Source organism: Capricornis sumatraensis, chromosome 13 (genome assembly GCF_032405125.1).
Source record: "Capricornis sumatraensis isolate serow.1 chromosome 13, serow.2, whole genome shotgun sequence".
Taxonomy (NCBI): domain Eukaryota; kingdom Metazoa; phylum Chordata; class Mammalia; order Artiodactyla; family Bovidae; genus Capricornis; species Capricornis sumatraensis.
Genome location: NC_091081.1, coordinates 67,291,391 through 67,310,179, shown reverse-complemented (window position 1 = coordinate 67,310,179; position 18,789 = coordinate 67,291,391). Strand labels below are relative to the sequence as shown.

At 38.4% G+C, this 18,789-nt stretch overlaps 1 protein-coding gene across 2 annotated transcripts in view; it reads right to left on the bottom strand.

Moving 5' to 3' along the window:
* Positions 1-3,238: 3,238 nt before the first annotated feature.
* ADGRG6 (adhesion G protein-coupled receptor G6) overlaps positions 3,239-18,789 on the bottom strand; it is a 140,849-nt gene continuing 125,298 nt past the window's right edge. For both annotated transcript variants that reach the window (XM_068984880.1, XM_068984881.1), the window contains 4 exons: positions 10,204-10,305; positions 8,992-9,144; positions 5,835-5,880; positions 3,239-3,322 (listed from right to left, as the gene is read on the bottom strand). In XM_068984880.1, the coding sequence (XP_068840981.1) occupies positions 5,867-5,880; positions 8,992-9,144; positions 10,204-10,305 (269 nt within the window). In that variant the 3' untranslated portion in view covers positions 3,239-3,322; positions 5,835-5,866. The remainder of the gene's footprint in view (positions 3,323-5,834; positions 5,881-8,991; positions 9,145-10,203; positions 10,306-18,789) is intronic.

Sequence of the window (18,789 nt, the reverse complement as noted above, 5' to 3'; positions counted from 1 at the left end):
ATCTCAAGAAAATCTAAGAACTTCAAAATGCATTAATCCCCAGTGAACTGGATCTTTCTAAAATATTCATTCTCAATGTTTTGGCAAAGTCACCCCATGTCACTAGCTTAATTGGTGGCAGGTTATTTTCCAGTTGTCAAATAATCTTTTCCTATTTAAGAGGCAGAAATAAAAAGTCACTCATAAAGGAATTGAATAATTTGGATCACAAACAACATAGGCATTTATTTGAAAAACATTTTCCATTTAAGTAAAACGGCAAATCAGCTATAGTAGCTTCTTTACTGATTATTCTATTTGCACTCACAGTCATTTTTTATTCATCAAATTCAGAGATACTGCTATAGAAAACTATTTCACAAAGTATTTAGAAAAAATATATATACAGTCTCTCTGATAGAAAGTTAATTAAAATAACAAAGCCAGGCAATATAAAGGTAAGATATAAAACAAGCTCACATTTATAAACACAAATAAATAAATATGTACAAAAGAGTCTATGCCAACATTAAACAAACAAAGCTTTACAACGCCAAGTCATGGTGACAACATTGGAAAACATATCAGGATCCTAGACTGACTCTAACATAATGTAGTTTAAAAAAAGGAAAACAAAGAAAAAAAAAAAAACAACAACAAAAATTGAAACTCTTTTCCAACTCTCTTCCAACCCCAGAGAGTCTAAGTTGATATTATTCTCAATTTTAGGCTAAACGAAATTTTGGCTCCAGAGCTAAATTCCTGAAGGTCTGTTCTGAGGGGGTTAAATGAAGTTGAGAACTACATGTGTAGAACTCAAGTCCATTTCCAAATGTTTCTATTCAGCTGTTTCTCCATTTTTTTTTTTTTTTTCATCCTTACCCGATTACTGGAAATTTCTAAAGTGGAGCTGATACTGTTGTCAAATATGAAAAAAACATTTTTCCAAAATCTGCATGAATATGAGTAGAAATCAAAGATATTTTTAAAGTTCTCACTTTAATTACTTATAACTACATAAGCACTTCGGGTAGAAATCTCACAGTTGAAAGCTAATTAAATTCTATCATCTCTAAGGCTTGGAGGAGAGTATATGAAGATTAAGTGACTAGTTAAGGTAACTTTCATCTAGATGCAACCTCTGCCAAAATAAACAGCCTGTTAACATACATGCCTATGGAAAACAATGTGACTCTGCTGTAGGGAATCTTAGTGACCTCAGATTTACTATCTTTTCCTTCTGTCTACACCCCTCTCCTGGGAAGGCCAGGCTGAGCCATGCTTTTATCTCCCAGAACAGTGTTCCAGGATGCTACAAAATGGAATGGTATGAAAACTCATTACCACATCATTACCTGTTCGGGTCTGGCAAAAACCTACATGACTGAGGATGAGCGGAAAGTGAGACGTCCCTTGGTTGCTGCACAGTCTGAGAGCTTTCTTATATCTCAAACTAAGGGCTACCTGCTTCCTGCATAGAGGGAAAGGTCCCCAGGTGCTCAGTCTGGCTTCTGCCTTTAAGCAGTTTCGTTCTGCCGGAATGTCTCATCTTCTCACACTTGGGCTGCTTCCAGAACCTGAAACGTCTCAGATAACCCAAAGCAAATGGAAAGGTACAGCACATATTGAGACCAATTTCTAAGAAACTGGTCGCTCATCCATCATTTAAGAACAATTAAAATGTGGTCTCCTACACATTCACTAGCAAGCACATTACTCAGGATAGTCTGAAAGTTAGGCTAAAAGCTGCTTAATATTATGCATGGCTTATATGCAGAAACCTAATCCATAAATAACACCTCATCTATCTTGCCAGATCTCCTCTAGCTCTTATAATCAGAGGACCTATATACAAATAGTTTTCAGACTGGCAAGTATAGACCCACATGTTTATATATTATTTTGATTATGCTAAGTCACCCACCTAAGTCTCAGTTTATATTCTTTGGAACAAAACTCTTGAAAGAGTAAGTAAGAGGCTTTTCATTTGTGCAAATGGAAATATCTTAAAAGTCTCTGGAGCTATGACAAGACCATAGAGTCTCAATAGTTGTTTTTCCCAAAAGGGCAAGACTGTTGTACACAGCATGCCTAATGGAAATTCCATTGCTCCCATGAACCCATGGCTCAATATACAGTAGACGATCAAAATTAGAGGTGTAAGAGGTTCATTCTTCAACTACTGTGAGGTCCACTGTAATGAAACCCCAACACTAAATTTGATTCAAAAGTATAGGATTAAATTATAATTAATAATGATGTTTACGTCATGTCTTGAATAGGATAAATGAAACAGCATGACTTCATATTAACTAGGTCAAAATTTGGGAAATTCTTTCTTTCTTAGGCACATTGTGCTCTTCATGGTTAAACATTTGAGATAATGGAAGATACACCTTTCTAAACTTTGTCAGACATCATTCTTTCGTCTCTGTAGTTAAAAGAGGAAATGGTACTGCATTCATGGAAACTAGCAGAGATGGATTTGTGGGCATCCAAAATAGTTTTAAATATTAATATGCTTTTTTTAAAGATTTTTTGGATGTGGACTATTTTAAAAGTCTTTATTGAATTTGTTTCAATATTGTTTCTGTTTTGTGTTTTGACTGCAAGCCATGTGGAATCTTAGCTCCCTGACTAGGGATCGAATCCACACCCCACCCTCACCCCCCATGTTGGAAGGCAAAGTCCTCACCAGTGGATCACCAGGGAAGTCCCTGTTAGCATGCTTTCGTTTGTTGAGAAAGATGATGGAGCAAATGGCCATATCCAAACCTAATTATTAGGTGGAGTGTGAATAAACTCTAAGCCAAACTTTTCCATAGCCTGGCCTGTCCCTTGTCCTCTAACCTTAATAGTTCACCTCCCAGTCCAAGTTCTGATTGGTCAATTCAATTATATATTTAAAAAATCCTATCCCCTATGGGTACTGAATCATGCTGCTCTCAGTAGTGAAGTTTTAGTGATGGTGGAAACTCCCGCATGTAAGAAACACACTGAAAAGACAGATAGTGAATTTCACAAATGCCTTCTTCACAAAACACATTGGTCATAGATATGCAGTTACCTAGCTAAGACCACGTTTACATCTGCTAGTCAGAGTTTGACTGCTTGCACATCTTCGTGTTTGTGTAGACTGATTCCTCTTTCTTATATTAAAGATATCAAAACTTTGTGCTGTGGCTGAAAGTGTCTGACATGATAATATTTTTATAGAAATTATCTGAATGAGCATTGCAATAACCCTTGACCTTATCAATGACCTGATGGACAGGAATGATCGATGTTTGTTCTCCATCAGCATGAGTTAGTTTTGATGAGGACTTGTCCATGGAAGCATTGTCTGAAAGAAATGATACAAGAAATTAAGCTGCAAGATGAGCTGGTGACATGCCTGAGGGCCACCGTTTTGGACACTCTATTTTGCACATTAAAGAAGATCATAAAGGAAATAAAGCTCTGATTCTTTCCTAGTTTCGATTGCAGGCAGGACTAAAATTTCATGTTTTTCATCTTCAAGGTGCATTCCTGAATATGAATGAATGTTAATGTGCCTTCCAGTAATTTGCGGGGGTTTGTTTTAAGAATGTTCTTCTAAGTGGTATTTTTCAAAGAGCCAGTGAATAGAGTCATCAGAAAATTGAGGAAAAAATATATACGGCAAATGGCTCGCACAAGGTAGTGACAGATTATATAACAATGAATTAAAAAGTGCTGAAATATCGGTGGAAGAAACTATATGATGTCTATGATATGTTTTCACAGTAATACAGCAAGGGGAAAATGTGTAGGTGGCTATGAGTTGATAGATTCAAGGGGATTCCTTATATTATCCTCTCTACTTTTTATATGTGTTTGACATTTCATAATAAAATTTTTAATGAAATATAATTTAAAGAATTTTGGAAAAGAAAAGCGAATAAAAAACATAAAAGCTATTTTGAACACATTTTCTCATGGAAAAAACTTGTGAAATGATTGCAATATAAAAAAAAAGGCATCTTTTATGAATTATTTTTAAATTATAGAATCCAAAATTATCTTTATCAGAAATATTGTAAGTATATGTTTTCATTAACTATGCTACAGTCTCAGAATAATGTTATTGCTGGCAGCAATAAAATCATAGCAACTAACAGTAATAAAGGATTGCTAAATACATTTCTTTCCTAAATTTCTCAGTATCACATATTAAACACTATTTCTCTAGACCCATAGCTTTCTAAAAATGGCTCAGCCAATGCCTTGAAACTCTGTTGTGTGTGTGTATGTGTTAAGTCGCTCTGTCATGTCTGACTCTTTGCGACCCCAAGGACAGTAGCCGGCTACCCTCCTCTGTCCATGGAATTCTCCAGGCAAGAAAACTGGAAACTCTGTTAAACACTATTATCTATAAATACGCATGACTATCTTCATGTACCCTATGAGTATCTTGTAAGTTTCTGTCTTCCTCCTTCTCCCAACACATTTTGGAAAAAAATTCTATCTTAAAATCAACTACAGAGATTTCACATCAGTGAATGAGCAAATATGACCTTCTATAAAGTACTCCGTCTCCTGCAGTTGTATCATCTCTATTCACTGTGGAAGAGGAAAAAATTTTATCATGAAAAACTGTGTCTAGAAATCATGGCTCAAAATGGAATGTTCACTCCACGTGTTTTATGTTTTGAGTATGCTGGACCCAGTACGTGACTTAACATTAAAAAATCCATCCATAATTGGCAAAAGCCATTGCTATTGTATCTGTTGTCTTTGGAAATGACTCAAATTGTTCAACTGTGGTCTTGGTGTTGGAGCAGACACTAAATACAATGAAAGCTAAAATAAAAAATGGTGCGTCCATTTCACTGGAGGAAGTAAGAGAGAACAGATGGTCTATGGGAAGAGTGAGCAGACTGAAGCATGGTGGGATGACCCAGGATTGGTGAGAAAAAGGCTCAGGGGTCATTATATAAGAGTCCCTCCCCATTCAGCTCTCAGCAAGCTGATTGATTCTATGCTTTCCTTCCATTCACACATTCACTAGCCATTGGTTTTCTGTTGGGAATTTTTCTGTTGGCTTAAATCTCAATAATGAACAATTTGTACTTGATGCTTTTAGAAAACTGCACATCCTCAAAAAAACCTTCGAAGATACATTCATTCTATTTCATTGACAACTTCCAGGGCCACACAGTTTTTAAAGATTTTGACCAGCTCCATTCCAAATATATGACCCAATTTTCTGGATCTTCACAGTCTAATAAAGTAAAATTCTGAGCAAGGTCTGTGTTTCTACATATATGCTATTCCCAGTTTCTGCAATCCCCAGTTATAGTTATTACATTGTGGATAATATAGATTTTTGATTATTGCTATAAATCTGAAAACCAGGGGCTAGGGAAAGGAACTATTATTTGACTGATGCTGAAATTTCAAGCAGACGAAAGTCCTCAAAAAGCAGGCTTGGAATCGACAATTTGTCTTTTATGACTTCTGTGAATGTACCATGACATATCCAGTAATTCATAAGAGCAGTGAAAAGGTAAAGAATTGTACTCCATTCTACAAAGAATCTCTCAAGTACTGCTTTTTTTTTTTTTCTGTTATATGACCCACTAACTCCAGAGCATGGTACATTTCCTAGAAGGAGCAGCTTGCAGATACCCCCATGCAGAGAAGAGCCAGCCCAGCACACAATCATCTGACAGTTCAGAAATTCCAGCTCAACGCAGGAAATGTCCTTGTGCTGAGAAGTATTGTAAAGAAGAAGCCATTTTGCTGGTGCAGCAAGAGTCTTAGTTTAATCCATGCAAATGTTCTATTACCTTGCAAAAAAAATTCATGCATTCAAAAAAGTAATAAAAGTTTACCTGAATGATCCACTTTTGTTGAAGGAATGATCTTAGAAGACATTATCTACAATTCCAAGAAATAAACCATCTAGATATCCATGATGATATGTGGTGACTTTCTACATACCCCAAGTGACCTAGGTACACCAGCAGTCCCACTGAGAACTGGCTAGGTTGCAGAAGACCCTTCATATGTCAGCTGACTGGAATGATTATACCGTGAAAGTCATGTCATACCGTTGACTATATCCTAATACTAGTTAACAAGAACCTGTTTAACTCCAAATGTTTGAATAGAAATGATTAACATTAGTGGAGTCTTCAAAAATAAATATCCAAGATTTTGAAACAGCAAAGCCTTTCTTTGGTATTCCCATTTCTACAGTCCCTTTTATCTTCTAGTCAGTTTTCCCCATGATGCTATTTCCAAATATTTTATACTTTCAAAATGCCCTCTGTTCCAAAATATCTACCTGTTACCTTCTTTACCGTTTTAATAGTGGTTTTTCAGGCTAGCTATTCTGTTATATTAAGAGGAAAATAATTCAATTGGGCTAATTCCTATGTATTCACAACTAACATAATGCATTAAGCATTTGGATTTTAAAGGGGAGACAAAATGAGTATTTAATTTTAAGGCTGATTAAATAAAGCATAAAATTCACTCATTATAAGTACAATAGAGCCTTGCATAATAGTTGGGATTAGGGGGCACTGACTTCCTGAACAACTGAAAATCTGAGTACAATTTACAGTTGACTCTGTCTGAGCTTCCTCAGTGTCCACAGTTCTGTATCCACGTATTCAGTCAACTGCAGATCATGTAATACTGTTTGTTGTATTTAGTACTAAAAAAAAAAAACCTACGTATAAGTGGACCTGCACAGTTCAAACTGTTTTGTTCAAGGGGTAACTGTAAACAATATTTTGTGCCAGGGAACTACCAATTAGGTAGACTAATCTATCTCAGATTACATACCTGTCATCATGTTTCTTACACAGGTGTTTCAAGCAAGAATGCCAAGACCTCTTAATTTTAAGGAAAACTGCTCGTGTGCAGGACTCCAGTACGCTTGCCTGGAAAATCCCATGGATGGAGGAGCCTAGTAGGCTGCAGTCCATGGGGTCGCACAGAGTCAGACACGACTGAAGTGAGTTAGCAGCAGCAGCAGCAGCTTGTGTGCAGGACTCAAAGGCTGCACCCCATTCTGGAAGAGTTCATAGCTTCTATTCAATTTCCCAAAGTGTCCCTAACTCCGAGAAACTTTAAGAACTGCTGCCCTAAGCTGCTCCAAGTTTTCAGATATTCTTTAAAATAATATTAATTATGTATAGGCTGTACTGCATCTTTGCTGTTGGGTGAGCTTTTCTCCAGCTGTAGCGAACAGGGGCTACTCTCCAGTTGTGCGCGGGCTTCTCATCGCAGGGGCTTCTCTTGTTGCTGAGCGCTCTAGGGTGCCCAGGCTTCAGTAGTTGAGGCCCAAGGGCTCAGCAGTTGCAGTTCCTGGGCTCTACAGCACAGGCTCAATAGTTGTGGCACACGAGCTTAGTTGCTCCTGGGCATGTGGGATCTTCCCAGACCAGGGATAGAACCCATGTCTCCTGCAGTGGCAGGCAGATTTTTTACTGCTGAGCCATCAGGGAAGCCCTTCAGATCTTTCTTTGACTAATTTTGGAATTAAGAAAACTCTCTAAACATTCAGACTTTTTTCCACAGTGCTATCTTGAATACCGGGCAGTGGGCACCAGAGTGGTACAAGCAGGGACATGTGGAAAGATTCAAATGTACACAAGGGTCATTTGCAATGCAAGTGTTATAATGTGAACATTTATACACATATCACGCAAATCACTCTTGCCAAATATGAATGTTTTTGGTGCCATTTGCTTCTGCCTACGTTTACTAACTAAACAAATACAAAACTTGAAAGTCATTTCCATTACCTTTTATAAGCATCTTTCATTTAGAAAGTGCTGGATACTGAGTGTTGACAGCTGTTTGACTAAGGTTTAATTAGTATTTAAAAGTAGCATTTCTGCTATTTTCAACTGAAATTATTAAAGGAGTATACCTTTTCACATTGTTCACTGGCTATCAAGGACTGCAAAATGGTCTTTGCAGGCATATGTCATTTTATTTCACTTCACTTTGAAGCCCTTCACAGACATTGCAGTTTTTATAAATCGAAGATTTGTGTTGTCTGATGACAGTCAAGCACAGTTTTTAGCAATAAAGTATCTTTTTAAATTAAGGTATGAATATTTTTTGACATGATTGTATTACACACAATAGACTGCAGTATAGGGTAAACATATATGCATATATTTATATATGGTACATATAAGCATTGAGAAACCAAAATATTTGTGTGACTCTCTTTATTGCAATATTCAATATATTATAGTGGTCTGAAGCCAAATTCTCTGTATATCTGAAGTCAGTCTTCAGAAATTTTCATACACAGGCTTAGTGTCAGAAAGTGTGATCATTGTAAATATCATGAAGATTTGGTAGATGAATAAAGATACAATGTTTCTCACCATCTGTTTCACTTTCCAAACATAATGTTCCATCTTTCATATTTAATCAGTAACGTAGAGAGCAATCGCCAGTAACACTTCCAATGGTTAGGGACTTACGTATCTTTTTTGACTGAGGTATCATTGACATATATCATTATTAGTTTTAGGTGTACACTATTATGATTTTATATTTGTGCATATTTCAAAGGACTTAAGTCTTTCACATACAAGCTGGATGGTGTCTCTTCCTGTTTTCATTCCAACTTGCCAGGTAACTGTCACACTATGCTGAAATAATCTGCAACTCAATTTCTGTATTTTTTAAATAAAGATATAACTTTTAAAAACAAGATACCATACTTTTTTAGGAAAATTAAATTTTAAAGCAAATGAAGTTACAAAAATAATGAGCTAATGATACTCTGAAAATGTAGGTGCACTTTTGGTTGTAAAATTTTTAAAAAAGGACAAAAAATTCACAAAGGTGCTGAAGGTGCAAATAAATTCTGATTTTCCTAAGTCTAAAATAAGCACCCTAATGGGCACTGTGATCTATGAATCTTTATGACATGCCAGTTCTCACCATGAAAACATGATGGGAAGTGTCCCAGACAGCATCTTTACCAGCACCTTTCTGGCCAGAATGACTCACCCGTGTGGCTGTTCCTTTTGAAGTAGGTGGTAGAGCTGGATTTAGACTTGGATGTAAGGTAGGTTGAGTTAGAACCAATGGAGCTGGAGGACAAAGATTTTCCTAGATTATCAGAACTTTTCTTGATGATGTTGGTAGCTGTCTTACTCCAATCTGAAAGAAATGACATCTCTCCATGAGTCTGCTTGAGAGGGGATACAGTCTGCCTTGAGGCCTTCCCTGGTGGCTCAGCAGTAAAGAATCTGCCTGCAATGCAGGAGATGCAGGTTCGAACCCTGAGTTGGGAAGATCCCCTGGAGGAGGGCATGGCAACCCATACCAGTATTCTCGCCTGGAGAATCCCATGGACAGAGGAGCCTGGTGGGCTACAGCCCATGGGGTTCCAGAGTTGGACAAAACTGACTTAGCACACATGCACACACTTTGCCTTGAAAAATCATCACCACGTTATTTAAGTAACTGATTCATAGCATTAGATGTTCTGACACACTGGCAGCGAATCATACAAGAGACTGACATGTCAATGGTAACAACTCGAAGAAACAGAAAAGTTTCTTACTTTGACCTTATGTTTAAAATTCTACTTAATATCTTAAGGTTGAGAAGTAACCACTGGACGTTTTTTTTAAAGAGTAATATTTTTCTTCAGGGATTTTTTTATATTGAGAAAAATCTCTTTCGTCTAATAATATAAATGAAGACTTCAAAAATATGGAAAGGTACACAGGGTATAGTGGATATCCAAGTTGTTAAATAAAATCTTGAGCAACTCACTTAGCCTATCTTGAACTCGTGCGTCTCCTTTGCAAAAAAGAACAGTCAGGTCCAAAGTCCTCAGGTCCCATGCAGTCTTAATAATCTAAGACTCCAAGCAAGCATCTTTACACACTCCACCTCTACACCTTGCTACCACTGGGACTGGGTTGCTCTGACAATGCAAATGTGTGTGTGCTCAGTTGCTTAGGTGTATCTGATTCTTTGCGATCCCACGGGCTGTAGCCCACCAGGCTCCTCTGTCCATGGAGTTTTCCAGGCAAGAATGCCGGAGTGGGTTGCCATTTCAGGGGATCTTCCTGATCCAGGTATAGAACCTAAGTCTCCTGCATTGGCAGGTGGGTTCTTTACTACTGAGCCACCTGGGAAGCCCAAATGACAAACCCTTCTGTCCACACTCTTAATGTAAAAAGCTCAATCACCAACAGGCCCCTTTACCTGAGTTGTCTGCCAACCGAAATCTACCACAGCAGAGATGCCGCCTCCACTGTTTCTGAACATTCTCCTTCATAGCACAGTGGAAGATAAATATAAATAAGCCTGGGGCAAAAGAAAATATAAAACAATTAGGCAAAATGACACATTGCTAAAGACAAATCTTACAAAACACATGGATTCAATTTAAATTTTTTTTTTACACCCAAATCACTAAGAAACAAAGATCAAAGGAATCCTTAACCATGCAGCTGATGTTTTAATCCTTTAGGATAGAACACAGAGGCTCAGATAAAACTAGAACAATTACATGAATCTAATTCTGTCCTTGTTTTAATCAGTATTTGTTGTGACATAACCTAGAGACTAATCTGAAATAGGCAACATTCACTTTAAGAGACACTTAATGTTTCCCTTATATTTGTTTTAAAACTATATGAAAACATAGAGAAAATATCCATGAGCTCATCATCTATTTCAATTTGTGTATTCTAAGCTATTTTATGTAAGCATATTATTGTAAGTCTGGGCCTGGTATTTTTACAGGTCAAGAATGGCCCCAAATCAGCAGTTTCACGTAGCTCCACCTGGCCTGCTTTAGTTTCTCAACATTTTAATGCAGAAGTATTTCTGTATTGTCAAGTGGTCTTCATATATTTATAGTCTGCCTGCATCTATCAAAAACTGTATCACTTGTGCTTTGGGAGCCAGCCTCTTTTAACTCTTCAAGGAATTTGCTTTTGCGTTTTTACTTTCTCTTGGCTGCCTCAATTTCTACCTCTCTTCCTCCAAACTTGGTTATTCCCGTTACTCACAAGCATATCCTAGTAACTCTCTTTTAAATAATCTTTAATCCCTTTAACCCCTGATCTTCCAGCTTCTACTTCTTCATTCCCTTTCTCAAAAAAAACATCCAATGACTAACTTTTGCTGTCTCTACTTTTTCTCATTTCTTTTCTTCTCAATCTGCTCTAAAGAGGTGACTATCCTCATCTCTGAGGCCACTGTTCACATCTCTGGGGAGACTGTCCACATCTCTGAGACCAGTTAAACTGTAGATCACAGGAACTCCCCTACTGTTAACTCAGTTTTCTCTCCCATTTTACTAGACCTCTCAATCGTATTCAAAACAATTGATCACTCTCTCATTCTTGAAATACATCCTCTCTTTTTTAAAGATTTTTTTTTCACGTAAACCACTTTTTTATTGACTTTTGTTACAACATTGCTTCTGTTCTATGATTTGGTTTTACGGCTGAGAGGCATGTGGGGTTTTAGCTCCCCGACCAAGGACAGAACACATACTCTTGCATTGGAAGGTGGTCTTATCCACTGGACGGCTAGGGAAGCCCCTTGAAATACAGTCTTGATACCATTTTCTCCTGTGGTGGGGGTGGTTTAGTCACTAAGTCATGTCCGACTCTGAGACCCCATGGACTGTAGTCCTCCAAACTCCTCTGTCCATGGGATTTCCCAGGCAATATCCTTCTCCAGGGAATCTTTCCAACCCAGGGATCAAACCCACATCTCCTACATTGGAAGTAGATTCTTTACCACTAAGCTACCATCCCTGATGTTCAAAACAGAAGTGCTCTTCATCATTACCCTCAAACAAACATATTAAACTCATTTCAGCTCGATAATTTGATGGCTCTTCCTTCAAATCTTTCCATAACAGGCTCTTAACCTGCCATTCAGGTCTCAGATCAAACTCCTCAAAGAGGCCATCATCAACTGTTCCTTTTTATTTTTATGTCTTAGCCTCTCCTCACACCCTTGCACACACCTACTTTTGCTACGGCACTGGTCAGTACCTGATATTCTTGTATTCCGTATGTATTCATTTATCTCTTTGCTTGATTATCCCTTGCTAGTAAATAATAAGCTCCAAGAACACAGGGATGCTTGCCTATCTAATGCTGTACTAGCCATTCCCAAAATAATGCCAGGAACTAAGCAGGACCTCCATAAATGCTTTGTTGAATGAATAAATATAACCATGATTAATCACTCACCTATTTTACATGAGATAATTTAATACATAATGTACATCTGAATGTGTTAAATGTGTTTGGGTGTAGGGGCTTAAAAACAGGAGTTAACAGAACACAAGTTAAGGAGTGACAGGAATACAATATATTTAAGGCAAAAGTTTCTGAAACGTATGCAAATTAGCTGCCAAGTAATAGCTTAATAATATACCATATTAAGCAGATTATCTACATAAGTGAGGGTATTCTAGAGAGTGCAAGGGCTTAAACTGAACCTGAAGAAAACTTTGGGTAGGAAGTTAAGGGAAGTTTCCAACTGAATAATCTACTCAGTGACTACTAAGCACTGCTAAGCAGGAGGCACTCTTTTATTTATTTATTTACTTTTTAGGAGGCGCTCTTTTATTTAAGAGCAGGAAATTCCATGGGGATGACCATTGCTTTCATAGAGCACAGGGTCTAGCATGGAACACCGTAAAAGTGAAAATGACTAAAGTACCTTTTATGGACATTAAAACCTATGCATTCTTTTTGAATATGGAGTATTCATCAAGGAAACTGTAAATTACACTGTAGCCTGTGTAACTGGAAAAGTGGGGCGAGTATTTAAAGTACTCTTATTTTACATGTGCAGATAAATTTTCAAATGAGATCTAAGGCTGTGCTTTTACGTTTTATTTTTCAATATCTTAACTGAAAGTGGTCACAGTTTTACTCCAGAATAAATTACATTATTAAGAACAATTACAGAGGGGAATGCGCTGGATTTCTACAGGTTAGACCTTGAATGCAGTGAGATGACCATGGCTGATTCTCCTCCTCTGGGCTTGGCTTCGTTTGGTCATCACTGAGTGGCAGACACTTACTTACGAGGTGTTCCACCAATTCCTATTGAACCCAGGTCTCCCGCATTGCAGGTGGATTCTTTACCAGCTAAGCCACAAGGGAAGCCTGAGAATATTGGAATGGGTAGCCTACCCCTTCTCCAGTGGAGCTTCCTGACCCAGGAATCGAACCAGGGTCTTCTGCATTGCAGGCAGATTCTTAACCAGCTGAGCTACTAGGGAAGCCCTTATTATTGCTACCATATCATTTTATAAATATTTATATAAGTAAAACATTATTATGTTATTTATTAATGATACTTTATTAGTAATAAAACAAAAAGTGATGAAAATATATGCTAGTGACACAATTACTTGTCTGAGATGATACCAGATAGAATAGGGAAGTTCTAATTTTAAAAGAAAGCTCTACTAAGTATGAATCAAATTTCAGTACTTCAGAAAATAAACACACACATGCACACCCTCCTGAAGGTCCATGTGCTATTGACAAGGAGGGAAGCTGGGTTGGGGAGGAAGAACTGGAGATAAGAAACCCACCTGCAGCCTGGCCTGGCCTGGAGCTCAGACATGACAAGCCTCAGAGTAGGGGAAAGATTTTCCTCCACATTCAAAACTCCACAGAATCAGGACCTAGCAGGTAGAGCTATCTTCCCAGGAAGTACAGCACAGGCACTGTGTTTAGACCTCATCTTTACATTTTGACTAAATCTGATTGGGCTTCCCTGGTAGCTCAGTCAGTAAAGAAGCTGCATGTAATGCAGGAAACCCAGGTTTGATCCTTGGGACCGGAAGATCTCCTTGAGAAGGAAATAGCAACCCACTCCAGTATTCTTGCCCGGGAAATCCCATGGACAGAGGACCTTGGTGGGCTGCAGTCCATGGGCTCGTAAAGAGTCAGGCATGACTGAGTGACTAACAGTTTGGACCTCATCTTCACACTCTGACTAAATCTGATTGCCTTTTAAAGCCAACAACCCCCAAGTCCCTAACCTGCTTGCTAACACAGAAAATCCCTTTAATTAGCATGCATGCTTTGTGATACGGGTATACACAATATAGATTGGTTTCCCTTTGAGAATTTTTGAAGAGGTGGTGGCAGTTTCCTAGTACAGGGAGCAGAATGCATGGAAGCTTGAGGTTCAGTTCAGTTTGGTTTAGTTGCTCAGTCATGTCCGACTCTTTGCGACCCATGAATCCCAGCACGCCAGGCCTCCCTGTCCATCCCCAACTCCCGGATTTCACTCAGACTCATGTCCATCGAGTCAGTGATGCCATCCAGCCATCTCATCCTCTGTCATCCCCTTCTCCTCCTGCCCCCAATCTCTCTCAGCATCAGAGTCTTTTCCAATGAGTCAACTCTTCACATGAGGTGGCCAAAGTACTGGAGTTTCAGCTTTAGCATCATTCCTTCCAAAGAAATCCCAGGGCTGATCTCCTTCAGAGTGGACTAGTTGGATCTCCTTGCAGTCCAAGGGACTCTTAAGAGTCTTTTCCAACACCACAGTTCAAAAGCATCAATTCTTCAGTGCTCAGCCTTAGCTTGAGGTTAGGTCAGCACAGGTTACAGGTGAAGGAGTCAGAGGTGGAGAGGGAGCTCTTTGACTTGGGTTGAATCTATTTTTGTGCACTGGGGCAGGATTTGCAGAATTTGTTGTTCGAGGTATTTTTGTCCTAGAGCTGAAAATATAGCTAACCGTGTGTTTCTCAAACAATTGTTTAATAAAATCACTTATCAGAGCTGGAAAAGATTATAAACTCTAAGGACTTTGGTTCTCAGGCATTAATCCTGGCCTTACTCATGCTTGGGATTCACACTGAGCAAATGATTTTTAGTAGACAGCAGAAAGTGAAATTTGCTAGATGATGTTTCTCTTAACATTCAGAAGTTTTTATAAATGTCATATATATTGGAGAAAAAACTTCAGAGCATACAACTGGTGTTTTGAGGACACTGGGAAAGACCCAGTTCTGGATTTGCTTCCCTGATATTAAGGACTTACCTGGTAGCTCAGATGGTAAAGAGTCTGCCTGTAATGCTGGAGACCTGGGTTCTATCCCTGGGTCAGGAAGATCTCCTGGAGAAGGAAATGGCAACCCACTCCAGTATTCTTGTCTGGAAAACCCCATGAATGGAGGAGCCTGGCGGGCTACAGTCCATGGGGTCACAAAGAGTCGGACACGACTGAACGACTACCATATTAAGATGTGAATTATTTTGGTGCTCTGAGGCTGACCACAGTCATACAGAAGGAGGCTAAAGCTAAGAAAACTGACTTAATAAAACAGTTTTTTAGATGGTACAGTGCTATTCTATATCATAATTATATAGCATTAGATGATACTGCTTATTTTTAAGCAAACCTGAAAATACACATCTCCTGCATTGGCAGGCGGGTTCTTTACCACTAGCACCACCTGGGAAGCCAAGTTTAAGAGACATGTATAGAAATTAAATTCAAAATCTGATACTTCTCTAAAACTTTGTAATAGAAGTCATTTACATGCTCCACTTCCCACTATGAATTGTGATGCTATGGGACAAAAGCAGATAATAGGCATGAGAAATTAGAATTCTTTGGGATAAATATATTTTAAATTTCCAAGGTATCATGCAGATTCTTCAGCCATGAGACAGATTTCCATTTTTAAATCAGAATGGGACTCTCATAACAGGTTATTTGACTATTTGTAGCAACTAGCCCTTTTCACATGTATTTAAATCAGTCTGGCAATAAATATTATCCCAAGATTATTTTAGGACAAAACATCCCGCTTAGAGTTCAGGCGTGGGAAATGTGGAAGGTAGCCACATCTGGAAGCATGCACATGCGGTATGGAAAGAAATTCTGAACACTGCAGGCGGGAGGGGTAGAAAGGCAGGGGGAGCGCCAAGGGCACTTGGAGGCCAAAGTGAGAAAACAGAGGGCTGGTCCCTCGTCAGTCTCAGGGTTGGTTTTTTTTTCCATCTACTTGCGGATCTTGGTGCCAGGAGCAGAACTTAAAATCACAAAACTTTATAGAGTTTTCCTTTGGCATCCAAAAGAATCTGTTTGACTTCTCATCTCCATCTCTGTTCTTTCTATCACATGTTTTCCCTTTGAGAATCTTTATATCAACCCACATGCCTCAAAGAGGCTCTTCATACCACCTGGAAAAATATGCTTTTCTAACTTTCTGGAAAGGGCTTTAAGCTGCAACTGGGGACCGGAATAATTGACTCTTACTCCTCCCAGTGCCTTTCAGCTTTATTTAACTGATCAGGGAGTAGGAAACACTGCCCATAAACGCTGGACACTAACACGACTGAAAAGATAGAATTCAGAGTTATAAAGTCTCTGCTTCATCTTGAGAGGCTGTGCTAGTTTTATGACAACCCTTTTGCGGTGAATTTGAGCCTGGAAAACCACCACTCTGATGAATCCAAGCCAGTTCCTTTGTAACAGTTTCCTCAGCTTGATAACTGCCTTGATTCTTTATCATACCCATAAAAACCCAGATATTACGTTAGAGCAAGATAAAAAGTAAAACTTTCTTTAAATGAACAGATTCTTAACCAGTTCTATACCTGTTCATCCTTGTCTTCCTTGCACCTCCATTTTTCACTAACCAGAGGTATCTGCTCACTTTTAAAAATAATTTTGACCAATACATGAATAGATGATGCAATTTCTCATTTAAATGCTCTCTTTTCTGCAATCACCCTCTGTGTTTGTTGTCATTGTTGTTGTTGCTGTTGTTTTGTCTTTTAACTTTACTGAGGCTTTCAATGGCTAAGTCAAAGATCTCTCGGTAAATGTCACATTGCACTTGAAACTATGTGGGCTATTTTCAAATATGTTTTGATATTGATTTTCAACATAATCCCACAGTGATAAGAGAACAGACTCTGTATGAAATTTCTGCACCTTGTTTTATGTCCCTGGATATGTTCCAGTGTTTGCTGGTTTATAGTCTATGGGAAGTTAAATAGAATTTGCATCCTACTGTTGTGTGAAAATTCTATAAATTATCTTAACTATGCTGAATTGGCCTACAGTGCTTTCCAGGTCTACTATATCCTTCTGCTTTTATGCATATTCATTCTATAAATTTTTGAGAGTTTGATACTGAAACTCCAACTAAAAATCTTAATTTATCTACTTTAAAAAACAATTGTAGTATATAGTGGAACTATATGTAACTTTGTTCTGCATTTTCCAGAAAGTGAAAGTGAAACTCGCTCAGTTGTATTCAACTCTTTGTCACCCCATGGACTATACAGTCCATGGAATTCTCCAGGCCAGAATACTGGAGTGGGTAGCCTTTCTCTTCTCCAGGGGATCTTCCCAACCCAGGGATCGAACCCAGGTCTCCCACATTGCAGGCAGATTCTTTACCAGTTGAGCCACCCCAAGTCTCTTGTAAATGTGTTACCATACTTTCATAATTTAAAAAATAAAAAGAGAAAGAAAAAAATAGCTTTTTCAAGAAAGGGTGTTATAAGTATGTGGGTACTGGTAGGAAAGAAAATGCAATGAATTCCACCTCATCGAGACCTCTTGAAGAACCACACCATGGGCCAAAGTTGGCTCAAAAAACACAGTTAAGGGACATCCCAGGGGGTGCTCTCAATGTCTAAACATGGAGTGAGAAACATTCGGAGAGACCTCATCAAGTAGCAGGCTTGGGTTTTGATATCTAGTTCTTTCACCTGCCTCAGAACACATTCAAGTAGAAAGTCTTAAAAAAAAAAAAAATCCCCTTTCTAAAGCATTGACTTCATAACCATTAGATATAGATTATATAGGCTTGTGTTTAATCTTGGTCTCTATAAGTGCTATTTAACTACTTATTTGGGGGAAAAAAGATATCCTTAGCCTCAATATTTTGGCTAGAAATTGGGCGTCCACATAGAATTCATCCTCTTTGGTTGATTTTAGCAAAAATAGGGGACTTCCTATGGGCAAATATGAAATAAGTAGCTAAAGGGATTTTCTCAGATCTCAGTGCCATACAGTAAAATTTAGGGAAGCACATTTTCCATTCTTTTACTGGCCTAACAACTCACTTTCAATGTCTGGTGAAGGAAAACAAACAAACACCTTGAGTGTTCATTTCCTAAACATTTCTTTACCGACTAAGGTCCATTAGCAATTCCAGCAGGCTCGTCATCAATATATTCTGATAAATGACCTAAGTTGATTTTTCATACCTGGACAGAAAAGATCCAGAAACACAGTGAAAAGAAGATTATGGATATAGGTGACTTCAGGCATATGGGACGGAATCAATCAAGAATTAATCAAACCACATGCCTGGGTCAAAAAAGACACACATCCTAGATAACTGATCTTTGACAAAAATGATCCAGATAACTTCTCAGCTTCCCACCAAGCCTGAGTCCAACAACGGCTCATGTGTTCTCTTGTCACACAGATGCAGCCAGCTGGCTGCAGGACTGGGGAATCTCTAGAGTTTATGACTCCCTTTGGGAACCTCTTGAATCCTCCTTTCATTCAACAAGGTGCCCTTTAAAAAAATTACTTCTCTACACACAATATGCTCTGCCAAAAGATGAGTAATTTATTTCCCTGCAGTGTGTAATGTCTTGGCCAACGTGATGCCATTTCAGATGTGAATGGGTTTAAAGGTGGTACATCTCTTTACTTTGGCGCCAATCCACCGTGTGTGTTGTCCATGTAATTATGGCCCAGCTTAACTATCAGGAAGTTCCTACTCCATAATTTTACTTAATTTCCTGAGTTTGCCAA